Source organism: Gorilla gorilla, chromosome 5 (assembly GCF_029281585.2).
Source record: "Gorilla gorilla gorilla isolate KB3781 chromosome 5, NHGRI_mGorGor1-v2.1_pri, whole genome shotgun sequence".
In the NCBI taxonomy this organism is placed as follows: Eukaryota; Metazoa; Chordata; class Mammalia; order Primates; family Hominidae; genus Gorilla; species Gorilla gorilla.
In genome coordinates, this window is record NC_073229.2 from 145,287,352 (window position 1) to 145,309,725 (window position 22,374).

Below are 22,374 nucleotides of genomic sequence, written 5' to 3' on the forward strand. Positions count from 1 at the left end.
CACATGGGAGGGAAATTTTGAGGAGGAAAACTGAGAGACTGTAACACAAAGTACTTTGAAAAAGTGCTATATAAATGTTATTTTATAACAAAGGTATAGATGTTATTATTTAACAAATATTTTTTGACCACCTAATATGTACAAGGTAATATTATCATTTTTTATGTGAACAAAAGAAATTTATCCCTGTTTCATAAAGTTTACAAATTAAAGGGGAGACATCCTTTTTAAACATATGACCCTTTTTGCTTGGTAGAAATTATATTGGTTTTACTATATTTGCAAGTACTTCAGACTTACATTGAAACAGCAGAATTCCAAAACACCGTATCCCTAGAAGAATGCTGAGCTATGAGTCATAAATTTTAATCTCTGAGCAAGTAACTTCTGTATTTTTTTTTTTTTTTGAGACAGTCTCACTCCATCACCCAGGCTGGAGTGCAGTGGTGCAATCTCAGCTCACTGCAACCTCTGCCTCCTGAGTTCAAATGATTCTCATGCCTCAGCCTCTTGAGTAGGTGGGATTACAGGTGTGCACCAAGACCCCAGCTAATTTTTGTACTTTTAGTAGAGACAGGGTTTCACCACGTTGGTCAGGCTGGTCTCAAACTCCTGACCTCAAGTGATCCACCCATCTCAGCCTCCCAAAGTGGTGGGATTACCTGCATGAACCACCACACCTGGCCACTTCTGTATTTTTATAAAGTTCTGCAAATCAACTGACAACCTAGAATTCTAATAGGACAGAAGAAATAGTATGTGTCCAAACAAACATGACGTAGTTTTTTCTTTAACAATTATTATGAAATTTTTAAAAACATATATAAAGGAAGATAGAATTGTACATGAACTAGACAATTTCAAATTCTGATTGGGTGATACGTGTCTTAAGTTACTTTTCCCCTACAGGTTCCCTGCCTTTCCTCCATCCCTTTCTCCTACCAAAGATGTTTCCTCCAACTGCATAATATTCCATTGTAGATAAACCACAATTTATTCAATCAAGCCCCATTCATGGACATTTGAAGTGGTTCTAGTCTTTAGATACTATAAAGAATACTATAATAACATATTTGTGGATACGTATTTTCAAATTTTTTTCCCAGTGTATTCCTCGTTTAGAGCTCTACAAATGAGTCTGCTGTGTTAAACAATAAATAGACATGTAATTCTGCCAGAAAATGACAAATTACCATTTATATGTCTCAAAAATACATTATTACATTTTCAAAAACGATCAGTTGAGTCTTTATATTCACTAGAAAAAAATGCTATTATCAACAGTAATGAAATGGGCTTATAAAGAAAGTGAAACAAATGAATTTTGTTTTATGGTAAACCACCACTCCATACATAATATAGAACTAATTACACTTTAAGACATTTAAATAGCTTTTTAGGTTTGTAAGGAAGGAAAATCACTTGCACAATATGCATTAAAATCTACCATAGCTTTCCTAGGCAATTTTGTTCTTGAACCATACTTAAGATTATGCCAGAGGACATTAAGATGCCACACTGAGGTGCACATTATTTTATCTGAGGTAAATTATTCCCCCTTGTAACTAGAATTAAAAAACAATCTTCAAAGGTTCTCATAAGAACACTAAGTCTTCCTCTTTTCCTATTTGAATACCCTTTATTTCTTTCTCTTGCCTGATTGCCCTGGCCAGAACTTCCAACACTATGTTGAATAGGAGTGGTGAGAGAGGACATCCTTGTCTTGTGTTGGTATTCAAAGGGAATGCTTCCAGTTTCTGCCCATTCAGCATGATATTGGCTGTGAGTTTGTCATAAATAGCTCTTATTATTTTGAGATACGTTCCATCAATACCTAGTTTATTGCGAGTTTTTAGCATGAAGGGGTGCTGAATTTTGTCAAAGGCTTTTTCTGCACCTATTGAGATAATCGTGGTTTTTGTCATTAGTTCTGTTTATGTGATGGATTACATTTATTGATTTGCGTATGTTGAACCAGTCTTGCATCCCAGGGATGAAGCCGACTTGATCGTGGTGGATAAGATTTTCGATGTGCTACTTGATTTGCTTTGCCAGTATTTTATTGAGGATTTTTGCATCGACATTCATCAGGCATATTGGCCTAAAATTTTCTTTTTTGTGTGTGTCTCTGCCAGGTTTTGATATCAGGACGATGCTGGCCTTATAAAATGAGTTAGGGAGGACTCCCTCTTCTTCTATTGTTTGGAATAGTTTCAGAAGGAATGGCACCAGCTCCTCTTTGTACCTCTGGGTAGAATTCGGCTGTGAATTGGTCTGGTCCTGGACTTTTTTTGGTTGGTAGGGTATTAATTACTGCCATAATATTCGAACTTATTATTGATCTATTCAGGGATTCAATTTCTTCCTGGTTTAGTCTTGGGAGGGTGTATGTGTCCAGGAATTTATCCATTTCTTCTAGATTTTCTAGTTTATTTGTGTAGAGGTGTTTATAATATTCTCTGATGGTACTTTGTATTTCTGTGGGATCAATGGTGATACTGTATATTTAGAAAACCCCACCATCTCAGCCCAAAATCTCCTTAAGCTGATAAGCAACTTCAGCAAAGTCTCAGGATACAAAATCAACATGCAAAAATCACAAGCATTCCCATACACCAATAACAGACAAACAGAGAGCCAAATCATGAGTGAACTTCCATTCACAACTGCTACAAAGAAAATAAAATACCTAGGAATACAATTTACAAGGGATGTGAAGGACCTCTGCAAGTAGAACTACAAACCACTGATCAAGGAAATAAGAGAGGACAGAAACAAATGGAAAAACATTCCATGCTCATGGATAGGAAGAATCAATATCATGAAAATGGCCATATTGCCCAAAGTAATTTATAGATTCAATGCTATTCCCATCAAGCTACCAATGACTTTCTTCACAGAATTAGAAAAAACTACTTTAAAGTTCATACGGAACCAAAAAAGATCCCGCATTGCCAAGACAATCCTAAGCCAAAAGAACAAAGCTGGAGGCATCATGCTACCTGACTTCAAACTATACTACAAGGCTACAGTAACCAAAACAACATGGTAGTGGTACCAAAACAGATATATAGACCAACGGAACAGAACAGAGGCCTCAGAAATAATACCACACATCTACAACCATCTGTTCTTTAACAAACCTGACAAAAACAAGCAGTGGGGAAAGGATTCCCTATTTAATAAACGGTGCTGGGAAAACTGGCTAGCCATATGCAGAAAACTGAAACTGGACCCCTTCCTTATACTTTATACAAAAATTAACTCAAGATTGATTAAAGACTTTAACATAAGACTTCAAATTATAAAAACCCTAGAAGAAAACCTAGGCAATACCATTCAGGACATAGGCATGGGCAAGGACTTCATGACTAAAACACCAAAAGCAATGGCAATAAAAGCCAAAATTGACAAATGGGATCTAATTAAACTAAAGAGCTTCTGCACAGAAAAAGAAAATATCATCAGAGTGAATAGGCAACCTACAGAATGGGAAAAAATTTTTGCAATCTATCCATCTGACAGAGGGCTAATATCCAGAATCTACAAAGAACTCAAAAAAATTTACAAGAAAAAACAGCCCCATCAAAAAGTGGGCAAAGGATATGAACAGACACTTCTCAAAAGAAGACATTTATGCAGCCAACAAACATATGAAAAAAAGCTCATTATCACTGGTCATTATAGAAACGCAAATCAAAACCACAATGAGATACCATCTCATGCCAGTTAGAATGGAGATCATTCAAAAGTCAGGAAACAACAGATGCTGGAGAGGATGTGGAGAAATAGGAACACTTTTACACTTTTGGTGGGACTGTAAATTAGTTCAACCATTGTGGAAGACAGTGTGGTGATTCCTCAAGGATCTAGAACTAGAAATACCATTTGACCCAGCCATCCCATTACTGGGTATATACTGAAAGGATTATAAATCATGCTGCTATAAAGACACATGCACACGTATGTTTATAGCAGCACTATTCACAATAGCAAAGACTTGGAACCAACCCAAATTTCCATCAATGATAATAGACTGGATTAGGAAAATGTGGCACATATACACCATGGAATACTATGCAGCCATAAAAAGGATGAGTTCATGTCCTTTGCAGGGACACGGATGAAGCTGGAAACCATCATTCTCAGCAAACTAACACAAGAACAGAAAACTAAACACTGCATCTTCTCTCTCATAAGTGGGAGGTGAACAATGAGAACACATGGACACAGGGGAGGGGAACATGACAGACTGGGGCCTATTGGGGAGTGGGGGCCTAGGGGAGGGAGAGCATTAGGAGAAATACCTAATGTAGATGATGGGTTGATGGGTGCAACAAACTACCATGGCATGTGTATACCTATGTAACAAACCTGTATGTTCTGCACATGTATTCCAGAACTTAAAGTAGAATAATAATAATAATAATAATAATAATAATAAAACATTAAGTCAAAAAAGTTTGGTTAAAACAATTATCTACAGATGCTTGACTAAGCCAAAATAGGTATGATTTATAAATGATAAAGTTTTCTGATTCAAAGACACTATTTTTAACAACTCCTCTGGCTTCATTTGCTTTCATCATAGAAAAAGTACCAGTAAACTAAGGAAGAAAACTAACTTTGGAATAAAAGTGGTTTCAAGTCCTTACACTATCTGAATGACCTCCGCAAGTCAATTCACTTCATTGATCGTGAATTTCTCCATCTGTCACACAATAAAGGTTAAAATTTTAAATGAAAAAAGAACCACTCTTTATACTATGAAGCAACATGAAAAACATAAGACTATTTCTGTTGCACTTCTTGGCAAGACACTGTGTCAGAAAATCAAGGGACCTGAAGTGAGGCACATATATATCCATACCTTTAAAGATCTTCAACTAAAAAGAGCAAGGCAAAGAATACAAATAATGTACATGTGTTTCTACTAAAAGAGGGGTACAGAAGCAGTGTACAAAGTGTGTACAAAGCAGTGTACAAACACAGAGCAAAATCATCCACTTGTATATGATCCAGGATATTTCCATTTGGACATATATTAAAGGATAAGTACTGACAAGCAAAAATAACTCACAGGAAGGGAGAAGGTATCATCTCAAGGCGCAACATCCAAAACATGAAGAGAGGGAAGACATACACATTTATAAAGACATATGCCTTTATAAATCTGACTCTGAACAAGGGCCATGCCCAGCATTCATATCCTGCTTTGCATTTGTATAATTTTACATTTTCAAAAAGCAATGTGTCACAAAAAAATAATGAAACAGTTTTCTATAATCCTGCTTTCATAATAGGGGGAAAAATGAGCAAATGAGAAAATCCATGCAGGTTTTTATACTTTATATCCAGGGGATTATCTGTGTTAGCCTAATTGTTGACATAGTACAATATAATAATCAAAGATATGCAGGATAGTGACTCCAAGGAATTATAAAAGATGAATCATTAAAGATACATGGTACTTCTTAAGCCAGGAAAATGAACAAAATACAGTAAGACTTTTTTTAACAGAAGATAAAATTGGTCATAAAGTTAATTAGAACATGTGATTTTCTGTTGCTCATTTAAAAATAATATATACTCAAATTTCTATTTTCTTTCCAAACTTAGTTATTACCAAAAGAAACTATACAACAAATATGCATTTCTTGCTACATTTAATTTTTTGTACTCTAGTTGAGCTTATTTTTACTTTAGAGATCTGTGTATTTCATTTAGCAATCTGCCTACAAATCCTTCACTAATCAACCAAATCCTCAGTGCCTAAAAATACACAACTTCAAAAAGCACTGCTTCTAATTAGATCAAAATGAATAAGGTATGAAATTTGTATCCAAATAATTACTTAATCACATATACCTATTTAGTTACTTAAAAGCTGTTTTCATATTTTATAATTAGCAATAAAATGGTAAATAATATCAACAGAGCAATGATACGATTTCTTAAGACAGATTAACTCACATGGGGAGTCATTAAAAGGACATTTTTACATTACCTTAAAAGAAAGAAGAGCATTACTGTTTCAAAATAATGAAGTGGTTGTTATTAAATAAATCTGCTATTTGTATGTAGTTTCAAACTAATACAAATATATAAAACTGATAAAGATATATCCAATTACTAGATGGATAGTCTCTTTTTAATCACTAAATTGATATAGCAGGGCTTGAGGTATAGCAAGGTTTTCCCATAGTCTTTGTTAGTCCAGTTTTAAATTAAAGAGTATATGGTATGTACCCAGTAGTCATTCAGGAGCAGATTTTTTGGTTTCCATGTAGTTGAGTGGTTTTGAGTGAGTTTCTTAATCCTGAGTTCTACTTTGATTGCACTGTGGTCTGAGAGACAGTTTGTTACAATTTCTGTTCTTTTACATTTGCTGAAGAGTGCTTTACTTCCAACTATGTGGTCAATTTTGGAACAAGTGCGATGTGGTGCTGAGAAGAATGTGTATTCTGCTGATATGGGGTGGAGAGTTCTGTAGATGTCTATTAGGTCCGATTGGTGCAGAGCTGAGTTCAATTCCTGGATATCCTTTTTAACTTTCTGTCTCGTTGATCTGTCTAATGCTGACAGTGGTGTGTTAAAGTCTCCCATTATTATTGTGTGGGAGTCTCAGTCTCTTTGTAGGTCTCTAAGGACTTGCTTTATGAATCTGAGTGCTCCTGTATTAGGTGCATATATATTTAGGATAGTTAGCTCTTCTTGTTGAATTGATCCCTTTCAGAAATAAAGATGTTCTTTGAAACCAATGAGAACAAAGACACAACATACCAGAATCTCTGGGACACATTTAAAGCAGTGTGTAGAGGGAAATTTATAGCACTAAATGCCCACAAGAAAAAGCAGGAAAGATCTAAAATTGACACCCTAACATCACAACTAAAAGAACTAGAGAAGCAAGAGCAAACACATTCAAAAGCTAGCAGAAGGCAAGAAATAACGAAGATCAGAGCAGACCTGAAGGAGACAGAGACGCAAAAAACCCTTCAAAAAATCAATGAATCCAGGAGCTGTTTTTTTGAAAAGATCAACAAGATTGATAGACTGCTAGCCAGACTAATAAAGAAGGAAAGAGAGAAGCATCAAATAGACACAATAAAAAATGATAAAGGGGATATCAACACCGATTCTACAGAAATACAAACTACCATCAGAGAATACTATAAACACCTCTATACAAATAAACTAGAAAATCTAGAAGAAATGGATAAATTCCTGGACACATACACCCTCCCAAGACTAAACCAGGAAGAAGTTGAATTCCTGAATCGACCAATAACAGGCTCTGAAATAGAGGCAATAATTAATACACTACCAACCAAAAAAAGTCCAGGACCAGATGGATTCACAGCTGAATTCTACCAGAGGTACAAGGAGGAGCTGGTACCATTCCTTCTGAAACTATTCCAATTAATAGAAAAAGAGGGAATCATCCCGAACTCATTTTATGAGGCCAGCATCACCCTGATATCAAAGCCTGGCAGAGACACAACAAAAAAAGAGAATTTTAGACCAATATCCCTGATGAACATCGATGCAAAAATCCTCAATAAAATACTGGCAAACCAAATCCAGTAGCACATCAAAAAGCTTATCCAGCATGATCAAGTGGGCTTCATCCATGGGATGCAAGGCTGGTTCAACATATGAAAATCAATAAACGTAATCCATCACATAAACAGAACCAAAGACAAAAACCACATGATTATCTCAATAGATGCAGAAAAGGCCTTTGACAAAATTCAACAGCCCTTCATGCTAAAAACTCTCAATAAATGAGGTATTGATGGGACATACCTCAAAATAATAAGAGCTATTTATGGAAAACTCACAGCCAATATCACACTGAATGGGCAAAAACTGGAAGCATTCCCTTTGAAAACTGGCACAAGACAGGGATGCCCTCTCTCACCACTCCTATTCAACACAGTGCTGGAAGTTCTGGCCAGGGCATTCAGGCAAGAGAAAGAAATAAAGGGTATTCAATTAGGAAAAGAGGAAGTCAAATTGTCCCTGTTGGCAGATGACATGATTGTATATTTAGAAAACCCCATTGTCTCAGCCCAAAATCTCCTTAAGCTGATAAGCAACTTCAGCAAAGTCTCAGGATACAAAATCATTGTGCAAAAATCACAAGCATTCTTATACACCAATAACAGACAAACAGAGAGCCAAATCATGAGTGAACTCCCATTCACAATTGCTTCAAAGAGAATAAAATACCTAGGAATCCAACTTACAAGAGATGTGAAGGACCTCTTCAAGGAGAACTACAAACCACTACTCAACACAATAAAAGAGGATACGAACAAATGAAAGAACATTCCATGCTCATGGATAGGAAGAATCAATACTGTGAAAATGGCCATACTGCCCAAGGTAATTGATAGATTCAGTGCCATCCCCATCTAGCTACCAATGACTTTCTTCACAGAATTGGATAAAACTACTTTAAAGTTCATGTGGAACCAGAAAAGATCCCACATTGCCAAGACAATCCTAAGCCAAAAGAACAAAGCTGGAGGCATCATGCTACCTGACTTCAAACTATACTACAAGGCTACAGTAACCAAAACAGCATGGTACTGGTACCAAAACAGAGACATAGACCAATGGAACAGAACACAGCCCTCAGAAATAATACCACACATCTACAACCATCTGATCTTTGACAAACCTGACAAAAACAAGAAATGGGGAAAAGATTCCCTATTTAATAAATGGTGCTGGGAAAACTGGCTAGCCATATGTAGAAAGCTGAAACTGCATCCCTTCCTTACATCTTATACAAAAATTAATTCAAGATGGATTAAAGACTTAAATGTTAGACCTAAAACCACAAAAACCCTGGAAGAAAACCTAGGCAATACCATTCAGGACATAGGAATGGGCAAGGACTTCATGACTAAGACACCAAAAGCAATGGTAACAAAAGCCAAAATTGACAAATGGGATCTAATTAAACTAAAGAGCTTCTGCACAGCAAAAGAAACTACCATCAGAGTGAACAGGCAACCTACAGAATGAGAGAAAATTTTTGCAATCTACTCATCTGACAAAGGGCTAATATCCAGAATCTACAAAGAACTCAAACAAACTTACAAGAAAAGAACAAATAACCCCATCAAAAAGAAGGATATGAACAGACACTTCTCAAAAGAAGACATTTATGCAGCCAACAGACACATGAAAAACTGCTCATCATCACTGGCCATCAGAGAAATGCAAATCAAAACCACAATGAGATACCATCTCATGCCAGTTAGAATGGAGATCATTAAGAAGTCAAGAAACAACACGTGCTGGAGAGGATGTGGAGAAATAGGAACAATTTTACACTGTTGGTGGGACTGTAAACTAGCTCAACCATTGTGGAAGACAGTGTGGCAATTCCTCAACGATCTAGAACTAGAAATACCATTTGACCCAGCCATCCCATTACTGGTTATATACTGAAAGGATTATATCATGCTGCTATAAAGACACATGCACACGTATGTTTATAGCGGCACTATTCACAATAGCAAAGACTTGGAACCAACCCAAATATCCATCAATGATAGACTCGATTAGGAAAATGTGGCACATATACACCATGGAATACTATGCAGCCATAAAAAAGGATGAGTTCATGTCCTTTGTAGGGACATGGATGAAGCTGGAAACCATCATTCTCAGCAAACTATTGCAAGGACAGAAAACCAAACACTGCATGTTCTCACTCATAGGTGGGAATTGAACAATGAGAACACATAGACACAGGAAGGGGAACATTATACACCAAGGCCTGTTGTAGGGAGGGGGTAGGGGGGAGGGATAGCTTTAGGAGTTATACCTAATGTAATGACGAGTTAATGGGTGCAGAACACCAACATGGCACATGTATACATATGTAACAAACCTGCACGTTGTGCACATGTACCCTAGAACTTAAAGAATATATAACAAAAGAGTATATGGTAGAGATTTATAAATTATTGGATGCTTTAGACAATACACATTACACTAACGTAGATTAGAAAAGCAAAAGGGAACTCTCAGGAAGATACTGTTCCCAGTTGAGCTTTTTAGAAGAATAGAAAGAATTGATTATTGAGCTTATGGTAAATGTTTAAACAACTGCCTCTGACTAGAGTTAAAAAATTTTGTGATTTAAAGTTCTAAAAAATGTTTTAGGTATATATAGCAAGAGCAAAAATTGGCCAACGAAGAGTATTCCTTTACACTACATGCAATTCATTGCTATGTTTAAATTTCTTATTAACTTCAGAAAGTTTAAAATAGGAAGAATAATCTCATACAAATAAATTTAATAAATGATATAAAGTTTCTTCAAAATAAATATGAAAGCTCATATAATATCAAGAAAAACTACTGTCTAATTAAGTGGAAAAGATTCCCTATAGGATAAATCTAAGGAATGCAAGGATATTTTACTATTAAGAAATCTATTACTGTATCACATAAAAATATCAAAGAAGTCCCAAGATCAACTTAATCTTAATCATAGAATATATTGGTGAAATTCAACACTATAATTTAATTAAAGAAATGAGATAAAATTCAATACTTTAGAATCCAAGACTGGAAGGATTCTTCTATAGCACTGATGTAGAATAATTCTCTCTAATAGACTCTACTTAACGATAACATGCTGGATAATTTCTCAATAATTCAAGTCTAAAACATATAAACAATTATGTGGAATTATTTTGGAAGAACTAGATAATTTAATAAAAATAAAATGAAACAAAGTACATTAACATTACAAAGATGGAGAAGATAAGTAAGTTGACACGTCTAGAAAAAATATAATAATGAATATAAAAAGATATATATTTAGTAATTATTAACCATAGCCAAAGAGAAAATAAAATTGAAACAGATCTCAAACTACACTCACTGGCAATATCTGTAATGAGAAATGTACCATATCCATGTGGAAAAAGAAATGGTTTTACTAGATATGATACAGAACAAACAAATGGAAAAGCTTACTATCTTCCTAGATAGACTGAGTATAATAACACAATTTTTCTCCAAGTAATTTATAATTTAACATAATAGCAATCTAAGTCTGATCCAAATTTAAATGGCCAGTTTAAATTGAGCAAACTCATCTCAAAGTATATGTAGTATATACAGAAATAGTTAATTAACTTTTTAGAGGAAAGTAGAAAGTAAATGATAGGCTTATTCTTACTCAACATTAAGACATAATACAAAGTTACAATAAGTAATATATAATTTAGGAATTGAAGGAAGTTGGACAGTTGTTGCTACTTTAAAATATCTACAAATCAATAAGAAACACTCTAAGATAGGTGGGCAATTAATGAGATTCAATTAGTTAACAAAATTATGGACATATCATTAAACTTACTAACGTTCAAAGAAACACAAAATTTTTAAAAGGGTAACAATTTTCACCTATTAAATTAGTGATTAGTTTTGAAAAAACCAAATACCCAAACATGAAGAATAGGGACAGTCTTCATTTCCGTTAGGAGAATAAAATCAAATTCATTTGATAATATGAGTCACGAGCCTTAAAACTATTAATAGTTACAACTTTAGATGAAGTATCTCTGCTCTCTCAGACCCTGACCTAAAGATTTAATTCTAAAGACATATGAAGGTTTAGACCCTACAATATTAATTTTAGCCTAATTATAACATAGTGAAGCAACAATGCACACCTCCACCAACGAAGGACTGGCTATACACAGAAAGAAGGATCTGTGGCTGTATATGACCACCAAGGTTGTGCACTGTGTAACTCGAGGCCCTAGAAAAAAACATTAAGCCTTCCTAGATCCCGACAGTAGAAACCAAGCTGAGGCACACAGGTTAATCCGCGGGGATTTTTTGTTAGATAAGACAAAGTATATCATATACGAAACAATGTTGGTAAGAATTCTTGCCCTCTGTTACCTCAGTTAATCACTGGCATTACGAAGCAAGTATTACCATCTCCATTAAAAACCTACATGTCATACAGACTTTCAGAAGGTCTATGCCCTGAATAGCTGAAATTCTGTGAATGGTAGAAAGCATTATAAAGCAAACTTACATCATAACAGGCCTGGGGAGAAAAGCTAGCTTGAGGATTTTAAATACACTTTTATTAATTTAAAGGTATTTCCTTATTTGATGAGAACACAGTTTTATTTGAAGACACTGAGATAAAGGAGTTGGAGAAATGCTACTCCCTTATGGATTACCTGTGATGGTGCAAAACCAGACATGTGAAAAGCTGAAAACACAAGAGGCAACTCAGCCTTCAGTAGCATTTCAATATAATGGGTGCTGCAAAAATATACTGCATGGATGCCAGATTCTACAGTGTCATTAGGAAGGTAACTCTGCATAAAAGAGAAAAATTAAAAATTTTATTAATTTTATTATTTAATAAATATAGATCATTTAAAATAATCCAACATACCTATTTTCCTTTTGCTGTAAATTGCTGCTTCAAAATTAATATGGTGGCATAACAAATCACTGTAAATATAATTATGTAAAGTAAAAAGTCAGAACGTTAAACAGTGTTGAAAGAAGAAATTTTGATAAAGGCAGTGTTATATACCTTCCAAGACTCAGGAAAAAAGTTAATAATTTACAATCTTGGCAAATTAAATCCTTGTGGAAAGATGAGGAGGGCTGTTACATGAAAGAATAAATACACATATAAGTGAGTACATGAGTAATACTTTACATTTTAACACTAAGTGTACTGAAATATGCTTAATATTCTTGGCTTTGGCCAATGATTCTATAATGTCAAAGGATTTTAGCTTTGTCAGCTCTTGAAGATATTTGCATTGTACCCTTTACTATGTTGATATTAGCCTAAATCTGACCCTGAATTAATAATAATTCAAATTGGGAATGATTTGAGAAACTCATCTCTAAAACTGGGAAAGAAGTGCACAAGGCATTCCCATCAAGGTTCTCAGGCCAACTATTTTGTATAAAATGTATGTTTATTTCCATATAATTTTATATTGATAGTTACTTATATATATGTGAATATATACACACATCTATATTTACAAACATATTGTTTATTTTTTCAATTTAGTTCTTAGGTACAATTTATCATTGCAAATGATCAATAATGTACTGTGTATTACTATAAAGCCAACATATACCCATAATAATTGTTTTTTAACAAAGAGTAATAAACCTGAAGATACAATTTTAGGTAAAGAAAAACTGTTCAACTAGTAATTATATCAACAAAAAAAAGTTAATCAAATTAGATCTGAAGACTTTACATAATTAAAAGACTGCCAAAAAGGCATCTTATCTTCTTGCTTTTACTGGATAAATCTTATTTTCAAACTTTTTAAATAAAGTTAATACTTTTAAATTAAAACAAATTAAACTCATAGCAATTATATGAGTTGAAATACAGAAGATTTATGTAAAGCCTTATTGCTAATGCTAGGATGCTTTTAAGAATTTAGGTTTGAGTTATACACTAAAGTTTCTGAAATCAGCAAGTTGATTTACAGTGGTTTTTCGGTTTTATCATTCATCATAAATGACTTATTTCACATTGCAGAAATATATATTTGTAGAAACATAAATATTTATGTAAATGTATATTTATGAAGGTTTCTCCAGGAGATACCTCACAGTACTTGAAAAAAACATTATTTTTGTGCATTAATGAATGAAGCATAGCACAGTAAATGGATATCTTGTAGCCAACTTTATATCGATATGTAGAACAAAAAGAAAACTTTTTACTGAGTTGTTAAAATAATAATATGGACTGAATGAGAAACAGTATCCATTGATTTATCTTCTTTCGTGAAATATTGCAATGTGTTTCACTAATGACTATTTGTAGAATGACTAAATCTAATAGGCATATATGAAAACAAAAATCAACTCATAAGTGTATTTTAGTTTTTCCATGCAAACTTAGGTAATAATTTTCTGAATACATGTCTAATAGTAGCATAAGAGTTCTATGTATAGGAAATGATTCATATGCAGTGTCTTTTCTAGGCTACATTAGAAATACCTTTAGAGTAGGTCCATTAAGAGACAAAGACAATAGATTTACTAATTATATTTTCAAGGAAAATAAGTTATTGTTATGTAATGGACTCCCTGAATTGAGGTAAGAGTTCTTCTACTCTTATAAGTTAGACTCTGTTGGAAGAAAGTTTGCCATACTTTGTGGTAACACAGCTCCTGATACCAAGCCTTGCATAGAATAGATGCTTAACATATTATTGACTGAATGCCAAGAAGAAAATACACTAATGATTGCACACACAGACTGCACAGTATGCAATCATTAGTGTTTTTTCTTTTTGTCATAAAGTAAGCTCACTTATATAAAAAGTTTCATTAGTTGGTCTATTAATTACCATTTCATGCCTCTATTTTACAGTAAACATTGTTCATAAAACTAGATCAATAGTGAGAGCTCTAAGTCACATGAATATAATACGAGGTCTTCTGAATCATCAAATGATAAATTGTTTATTATACTTATAGAGTTTTGATGTAATTTGTTTATCACTCTCTGAAAGGACAGTAACTCTCTGTCCTGTCTACCACTCTCTGAAAAGACAGTCACCACTCTCTGAAAGGACAGTAACTCTTTATCATTCAGAATATCGGATTAATGGAACACATGCAGGACAACAGCATTTAGCATCATCTAATTAATAGTCTAATATATAAACTACGCTAAGACAAAGTGCAAAAAAATTGTCAATAAAGACATTGGCTTTGAGATCCTAGAAAGTGGCATAACATGAAGCAAGGACTTTACAACATAACACTCTTCAGAATACTGTATATTACTTTAGTGATTAATAATAAAAGATTTATGCTTAAAAAAACATAACAGTCTTAGTTTTTTTTCTTCCATTATAGATCTTTTGGGGAGTCATTTTATTCCTGATAATAAGAAAAAAACTAGTTCTACTTTGCTATGAAAATTAAATAGAAAGACCCCATTAGAAAGATTTGAAACTCTCCAATTCAAATGGATTCAGTCTAGTCTGGTCCAGTCTAGTCCTCCATCTTTCAGACTTTGTGGGCAAAGGATGCGCCACGCTTTACAGCAATGTTGTAGTTAACTTGTGCATCATGCATAGAGGTAAACAAAAAATTTTGCAGATTTTTAAAACTTTGATTCTATAATTCTAGATAACATCAATCTTTCTCCTCTCAGAAAAAAAATGGGAAAACTGAATCGGCAAATATGATTAAGACTTATAGTCACATATAAGAAAGGGAAGGGGTTTTACACTAGACATCTTTCCTACAAGTGATTGGTCACATGGCTTACATTTGTTGATGTTCTGCAAAGGGGTAACAAGTATGTCATGCCATTCTAATAACTGTAAAATTTAAATGTAAATTTATACTTGAATACAATTAGAATTTTTAAATCCACGAACTTTCTGAACTAGGTAATTGTTATTTTAAGAAGAGTAAGGGAAGGCTTCTGTAGTGATTACCCTATATTATAACTATTGCATGAATTTCCTGTTGAACTATATTACTTCATTTGAGTATTACTTTAGCCTGATTTATCATCAGTGGAGTTTTGTTTGTATGTGCATGTAAAATACTCTGGTTTTTATTTCAGTTTAATTAGATTTCCTTTTTCATATGCTTTTACAGAGAAAGGAAATTTATGATCACTACTTTAATTTATTCTTTGAAATTAGATATTTCTACTATGAAAATAATTTCCTGATTTTTAAAAATATATCATTTTATTAATGGCTTCAATGTTAACAACTGGCCAAACTCTGATTCTTGATCAAACTCCATAAAGAATAACTATTTCAACATCTACAAAGTTTTTTTCTTAGTAGCAAAGAATAATTGAAGATAATTTAATTAAATCAATACATTAAAGGGTTCTTCCGGTGTAAATGATTTCAAAGGATAACTTTTCAAACTATTTTTATCTCATATGAGTAATATAGTCATAGTTTATAAAATTTTAAGAACTTCAAATTAATGTTTCATTACTTCCTGTTTTGCTTATCCTAAGCTTATTTTTTTTAAACCTTTTTAAGGTCATTTGTTTACAACATTCTTATGAATGCAGGGGACCTAATATCTTTCAAATACATTTTCTAGAGTAATAAAAGCTTACAGATCCTTACATATTTCTATTAAAATATTAATTTATGTGGCTCATGCCTGTAATCCCAGCACTTTGGGAGGCCGAGGCAGGCAGATCACGAAGTCATGAGATCGAGACCATCCTGGCTAACATGGTGAAACCTGGTCTCTACTAAAAATACAAAACATTATCTGGGCATGGTGGCAGGCACCTGTAGTCCCAGCTACTCGGGAGGCTGAGGCAGGAGAATGGCGTGAACACAGGAGGCGGAGCTTGCAGTGTGCCGAGATCATGCCACTGCAGTCCAGGCTGGGCGACAGAGTGAGACTCTGTCTCAAAAAAAAAAAAATTATATATATATATATAAAAATATATAAATTTACACACTCAACATACATTTATTGAGTGATTACTATGGGCCTATAGTTTGGGACACATCTATGAACAAAACAGAAAACTGTTTTCAAAGAACTTACATTAAGCGTACAGATAGATAAATAAATATTAGGACTTGATATAGGCTATAAAAAAGGTAAAAAAATAGGACAGGGTAATGAGGTTGGGGTAAGTAGAATTGAGGAAATAGGTTGATTTCTTTTGAGGTTGATTACAATAATGTGAGGCTGAGCTAAAGAAGGTAGACAAGTTTGTACTATCAACAGCTATAGCCAAAGTGTCTGTCACCATGCTGCAGATTTGTTCATATTATCAAATTGCATAGAAACCGTCACCACAATGTTTGAGACAATGGAATAAATGAAATATAAAAGGTATCACTTTTAAATAATATATTAAGACTTACTGAATGTACTATCAAGTCAAGTGACGTAGGGGAAATAGCAATTCAAAAGATTGTTAGTCAAAAACATTTATACTGTCGTATAAATGTAAGATATTAGTAGCAGCACTTAGCTAACAGTTCTAGATAGAATTCCTGTAGAGGAATCTTAACAGCATGTCATCTGTTTTACGAAGAAGCATCAAAACAAACTACTGGTAATAAAACATTCAACTTGATGTATTTGTAATTGAAAAGAAAAAATGATGCTATGGAAGGCACTGCATTAAGTCTTCACTGACAGTGTAGCTGCATCAGTAGAAAGGTGTCAAGGCTTTACATCAAGAGATCATTCCGAAAACCCCGAGCCAGTAATGTGTCACTCCCTTCCATTCATATATTCCATATTCAATGATGCTATCAAAATGGTAAGTCAAATAAAATTCAAGCTGCTAGAGTCCTGCTTGTTTTCAGTTTTATAGAAAGAAATGCTATCAGAACACAAGATCGTTGATGTTATGAAAAAAAGTACTATTTTATAGGCTCAAAGTATAAATGCAACTTTACAAAATTATGGTTCAATATGATTCACTGGTGATGTTTAGATGGTGTCATAATCTGAACACTAAAGGCAGAACTGTTAAGACTAGTGGAATGTAGACATTACTTTAAAATATTTCACAGAAGAATAAATGATTGGACACAAAATCCATACCCATTATCAAAAGATTTTCAACATTACATTTGAAAGCGAAAAAGAGAAAAGGCTGTTAGATTTTTTAAAATCTTAAAGTACAGTTTAAAGGAATAGAATTACTCAAATTCTGGTTAACAGCAGGAAAATAGTTCTACTGATTGCAGAAAAACTAGTGCATACTTTTTTTGCCATTAGTTTCTCTCTGTTCATGGGAGGAAAATTTCTCATTATGGTGAAGAACAAGAATTGGATGATCTTTTTAAGTAACTGTATATAGCTACTTGAAGCATAACATTATAAAATTTTAATATTTATTGTATTCCATGATGAATTGATTTTATTTTCCTTATCACAAATATATATTGTAAAAAAACACCTAATGAATATTTTCATCTCCACATAGATACTTGCCAATCTCCTTAGTTTATCCTTGACTGTCATGTGATTTCACTGTCCAAATGCAACATGTCATGGAAAAGGTTTGAGAAACATTAGCATAGCTGATAGTTTTGGCAGTTTCCCCTAGTTGGAAATCTTAACAGCAGGCAATAAACAAATAAATAAAATAAACATAAACATTATAAATTGATTGAGGGATATACTTACCTCTAAAGTAACCTCTGAGATTGCATAAGACTAGTAAAATCTTTTAAAATACATTACGATACTTTAATAAACACTCAGTATAGATTTACAAAATGTATATAATTTTCTATAGAAAATAGTTACAATATCTTCCTAATAAATGATTTTCTTATACCATAATCAGCCAGAGATTCTTTTTAACCAAGCAACAATACAAAACACAAGTCAATAGTTCTCTTTTTATGTGCAGAATTTAACTGATATAACTATCACTTTAATTTCATTATCATGTTTCTACTTCATGAAAATGCTTCTAATATAAATCATTCAGTTACTATTAGGTAAGACACCAAGTATTTGAGAAAATGTCAAATCTATATAATCGAAGAGAATTAGTCAAAAAACATTCAAGTAGAAAAATGAGTATAATTTATTACAAAGTCCTTCACAAATAAAATTATGCCCCAGTGAATGTAAGTATAATGTTCTTAAAATTTCAAACCCTCCTTTAAAAACAGATTGAAGTCTTACAGAAATATGTAGCCTTGGCAACCAAAGAAAAGCAGAAGTCAGAAGCCTGGAGAATTGACGAAGAAATCGGAATGTTTTTTCTTTGTCTCCCAACATTATCATGAACAGAGAAGATACAAACCAGTCATGGCCAGCATAATTCCCTTGCAGGCAGACTGAAAAACACAGTTAAGAAAACTTTACAATATTTTGTAAGATAAAATATTAAAATTCTGTAAATAAAATAAAATGGACATATTAAATAAAAAAGCAGACATTCTTATTCTGAATTTATGAAACCTAGTTTTTAAATATTCTTAGACAGGTCTGAAAATACATTCTAATGTCTTTATTCAGTTTAAGATTCAATGAATGGGACTAAATATAATGATTACAACTCAATTTAACAAAATTCATATTTAAAATACAGAATAAAATACTGTAAGAATATATCATAACAAATCACTAATATAGCTTAAAGTACTACTTTACTATAAATGTGTCAAGGTATATCATCAAAGAATCATGAAAAATATGTGAAAAAAATTAAGCTATTGTGAATATACTCAAAAAGGATATGAAGAGAAGATTTTATGGAAGTTTGCTGCTGTTTCAGGAATCTCTCACAATGCTTTAAAACCCAGGTAAGATCATTTTCTGCACCATCTTTTAAGAGATTGAGGAATTTGCCATACCTATATTAAAAGCCCACAAAACATAAAACATATCAGGTCTTGCATTGAATGTTTTAAAATTACTTCTTTTAGCATAACTACATTATACAGAGCACTTATGAAAGATTAGCTCTCAATATATGTTTCTGATGATTATGATTTATTTGGATTAACAGTATTCATCTGGCAAATACTGATAACTTCAAATGAAGATGAAACAGTAATGAGAGAACAACATGATGATATCCTGTAGATGAAACGTATAATATAAGCATTTTTTCCTGAACTTAATCTAAAACATGGAATGTTGACAGGTTAGTTTTACAAAATGTTGAGTCTAGAAGTACCTTTAGAGTTCAAACAGTCTAATGGTCCTAAATGGAGGTGGTACTTCCCTCAGGGGCCACTCTGGAAATTTGTAGGACTATTTTTGATTGTCATAGTGACTAGGGGGCACTACTGGTACTTAATGAGCAAGGGCCAGGTGATTAGACATGGGACAGTCCTGAACAGCAACTTGCAAATGTCCTATGTGTTACTGGTATGTATGAAAAAGTTGTTTATAATTGTCTGAAACTAATTCTGTCTTACAAAAACTTCTGTACTTTTTAGTATACATACAATGCAACTATGTATAAATCAAGCAAAGGTAGTGCTTTTGTAATTTTTCTTTTGTACTTCTGTACTTTTGAAACCTTACTAATAATTGTTCACCATTTTTTAAAAAGTCTCTTTTTAAAGAGACTTGGTGGCTCACGCCCGTAATCCCAACACTTTGGGAGGCCGAGGTGGGTGGATCATGAGGTCAGGAGTTTGAGACCAGCCTGACCAACATGGTGAAAACCTGTCTCTGCTAAAAATACAAAAATTAGCTGGGCATGGTGGCATGCACCTGTAATCCCAGCTACTCAGCAGCCTGAGGCAGGAGAATCGCCTGAACCTGGGAGGCAGAGGCTGCAGTGAGCTGAGATCGTGCCACTGCACTCCAGCCTGGGTGACAGAGCGAGATTCCATCACACACACACACACAAAATCTCTTTGCTCGTGGCCACACTGTAGTATTTGAGGCACGAAAAGAAAAATCCGTCTGTATTTGTAGCTGCTGGAGTCACAATGATTTTACACTTGGATGCCAGCTATATCTTATACTGTAATATATTCAAACATTTCATAATAACTTTGCTTATTTCTTACAAATAAGATATTATATTGAGTTAAAAAATAGATGACTAGCCTGCTTATATTATCTACAAAGTCCATTTCAGAATAGCAATAGGGCATTATAAAATATTTGTATAAAAAGCAGGCACAGCATCACAAAACATAATTAAGAGAATCATATGCCCTATGTGATACAGGCATGTAAGTTCAAATTATTTAAAAAATCACTTTCATCATGCTGTGAATTTATAAAAATACTTAGCTTTTTAAACAAATCTTACATGTATCTTTTTAAAATTTGATTCTGAAGATGACCCTATAAGTAAAATGGGAATGTTAAAATCCCCATTTAATAAGCAAGAAAGGGAAGTTACAAGGTTTCAGTCCTTAACTCTCTGTTCACTGTTTAGCTTACCTGTTTCTTTTCAAAATTACAACTTGAGTATTAAAAATTCAAACTGCAATAAGTTTTTTAATTTTAACTTCTGCATCTGTCCTTCAGGTACTTTTGTACTCATCACCATGGAATTAATCATATTCTAGAAAATAGTATGACTGTGTTACCAACGTGCTGACTTTTACAATGTTATTTTTGTAAAAAACCTGATAGTCATGAGGGCTTAAACACACTGTAATTGGCCTCTGGAATAACAATGAACTGTAACTGATTTACCTAGAGAGGTAATTTAATCATGTGCCAATATCCTCAAAAACAGTCATTTTCCGAATGATAAACTCTGCATTTAAAGTATACAAAATAGTTGGTTGTTAAATTAAATACTACTGAGCACATATGAGGCAGATAAAACAAATTCTAGAAAGGCACAAGGGAGATATTTCCCTATAATATACCTGACAGTCATTTTAATGCCAAGCTGCTGCACAGATGAAAGACTTTCATTCTTCACATTTGCATCAGTAGCTAAAGACAATAGAAAACTGAGTTATAAAGTGTATAAAAGTTTGCATAATAATCACATTTTAATTGAAAATTGATGAAAGCAATATTTTTACATATTTTAATGTGAATTTTGAAAACACTGATGAATTTATTCTTTTAGGAACTGTCAGTTACATTTTCAAAGGAATTAACAGACAACTTTTTACAAATAACTTTTTCCCATAAAAAGCATTGGAAAACATATTAAATACATAACAATAGTAGTTTTAAAACAATCTATTTTACTTGGCTCTCAGAACAAAAAGAGCCATTGACCCAAAAGTGATCTAGAAATACTACTTTCATCATGCAACGCATACATAAAACTCTGAATTACAAATATATACAAGAATGGTTATTTCCTTCCTGATACTAATCTTTCAGTAATCAGTGTTCCACTTTTAATGTATGGTAATGTATGAGGGTAGAATGAATGAATTTCTTCCTGTAGGCCAAGTTTTCTTTGCGAAGTAGTTGTTGTAATCATCTAACCAAAAGTGAAGAAGGGGTTAGTTATATTTTATACTGTAATATATCCAAACATTTCATAATGAATCACTTTTCATTTATTTCTTACAAATAAGATAGTGATTAGCTTGCTTATATTATCTACAAAGCCCATTTCAGAATAGAAATAGCATAGTACAGAGGACTGCAGGTGAGGCTGAAAGTCTGGATTAGTTCTTGAGAACAGTAGAGGACCAAACTAACAGTGAACCCTCAAAGGCACAACTAAATAGCATTCAGGGTCTAGCTGAAACTTTCAATTTCTGGCTGAGAAAACTGTAGCATGCATACATACACACAAACACATGAACACACAATGCATGCACACACAATTAAGAGACTCATCACATAGTTATCTAGTGGTAGAGAAGACCAAAACCTAGGTTTTCAGAATAT

General features: G+C 33.3%; 1 protein-coding gene across 1 annotated transcript in view; it reads right to left on the reverse strand.

Moving 5' to 3' along the window:
• The window catches only part of TBC1D32 (TBC1 domain family member 32), a 249,792-nt gene that overhangs the window by 14,244 nt on the left and 213,174 nt on the right, over nucleotides 1-22,374 (reverse strand). The window contains exons 29-32 of the mRNA XM_004044609.4: nucleotides 21,384-21,453; nucleotides 19,276-19,391; nucleotides 18,718-18,872; nucleotides 12,237-12,377 (exon numbers count right to left, since the gene is read on the reverse strand). Of these exons, the coding sequence (XP_004044657.2) occupies nucleotides 12,237-12,377; nucleotides 18,718-18,872; nucleotides 19,276-19,391; nucleotides 21,384-21,453 (482 nt within the window). The remainder of the gene's footprint in view (nucleotides 1-12,236; nucleotides 12,378-18,717; nucleotides 18,873-19,275; nucleotides 19,392-21,383; nucleotides 21,454-22,374) is intronic.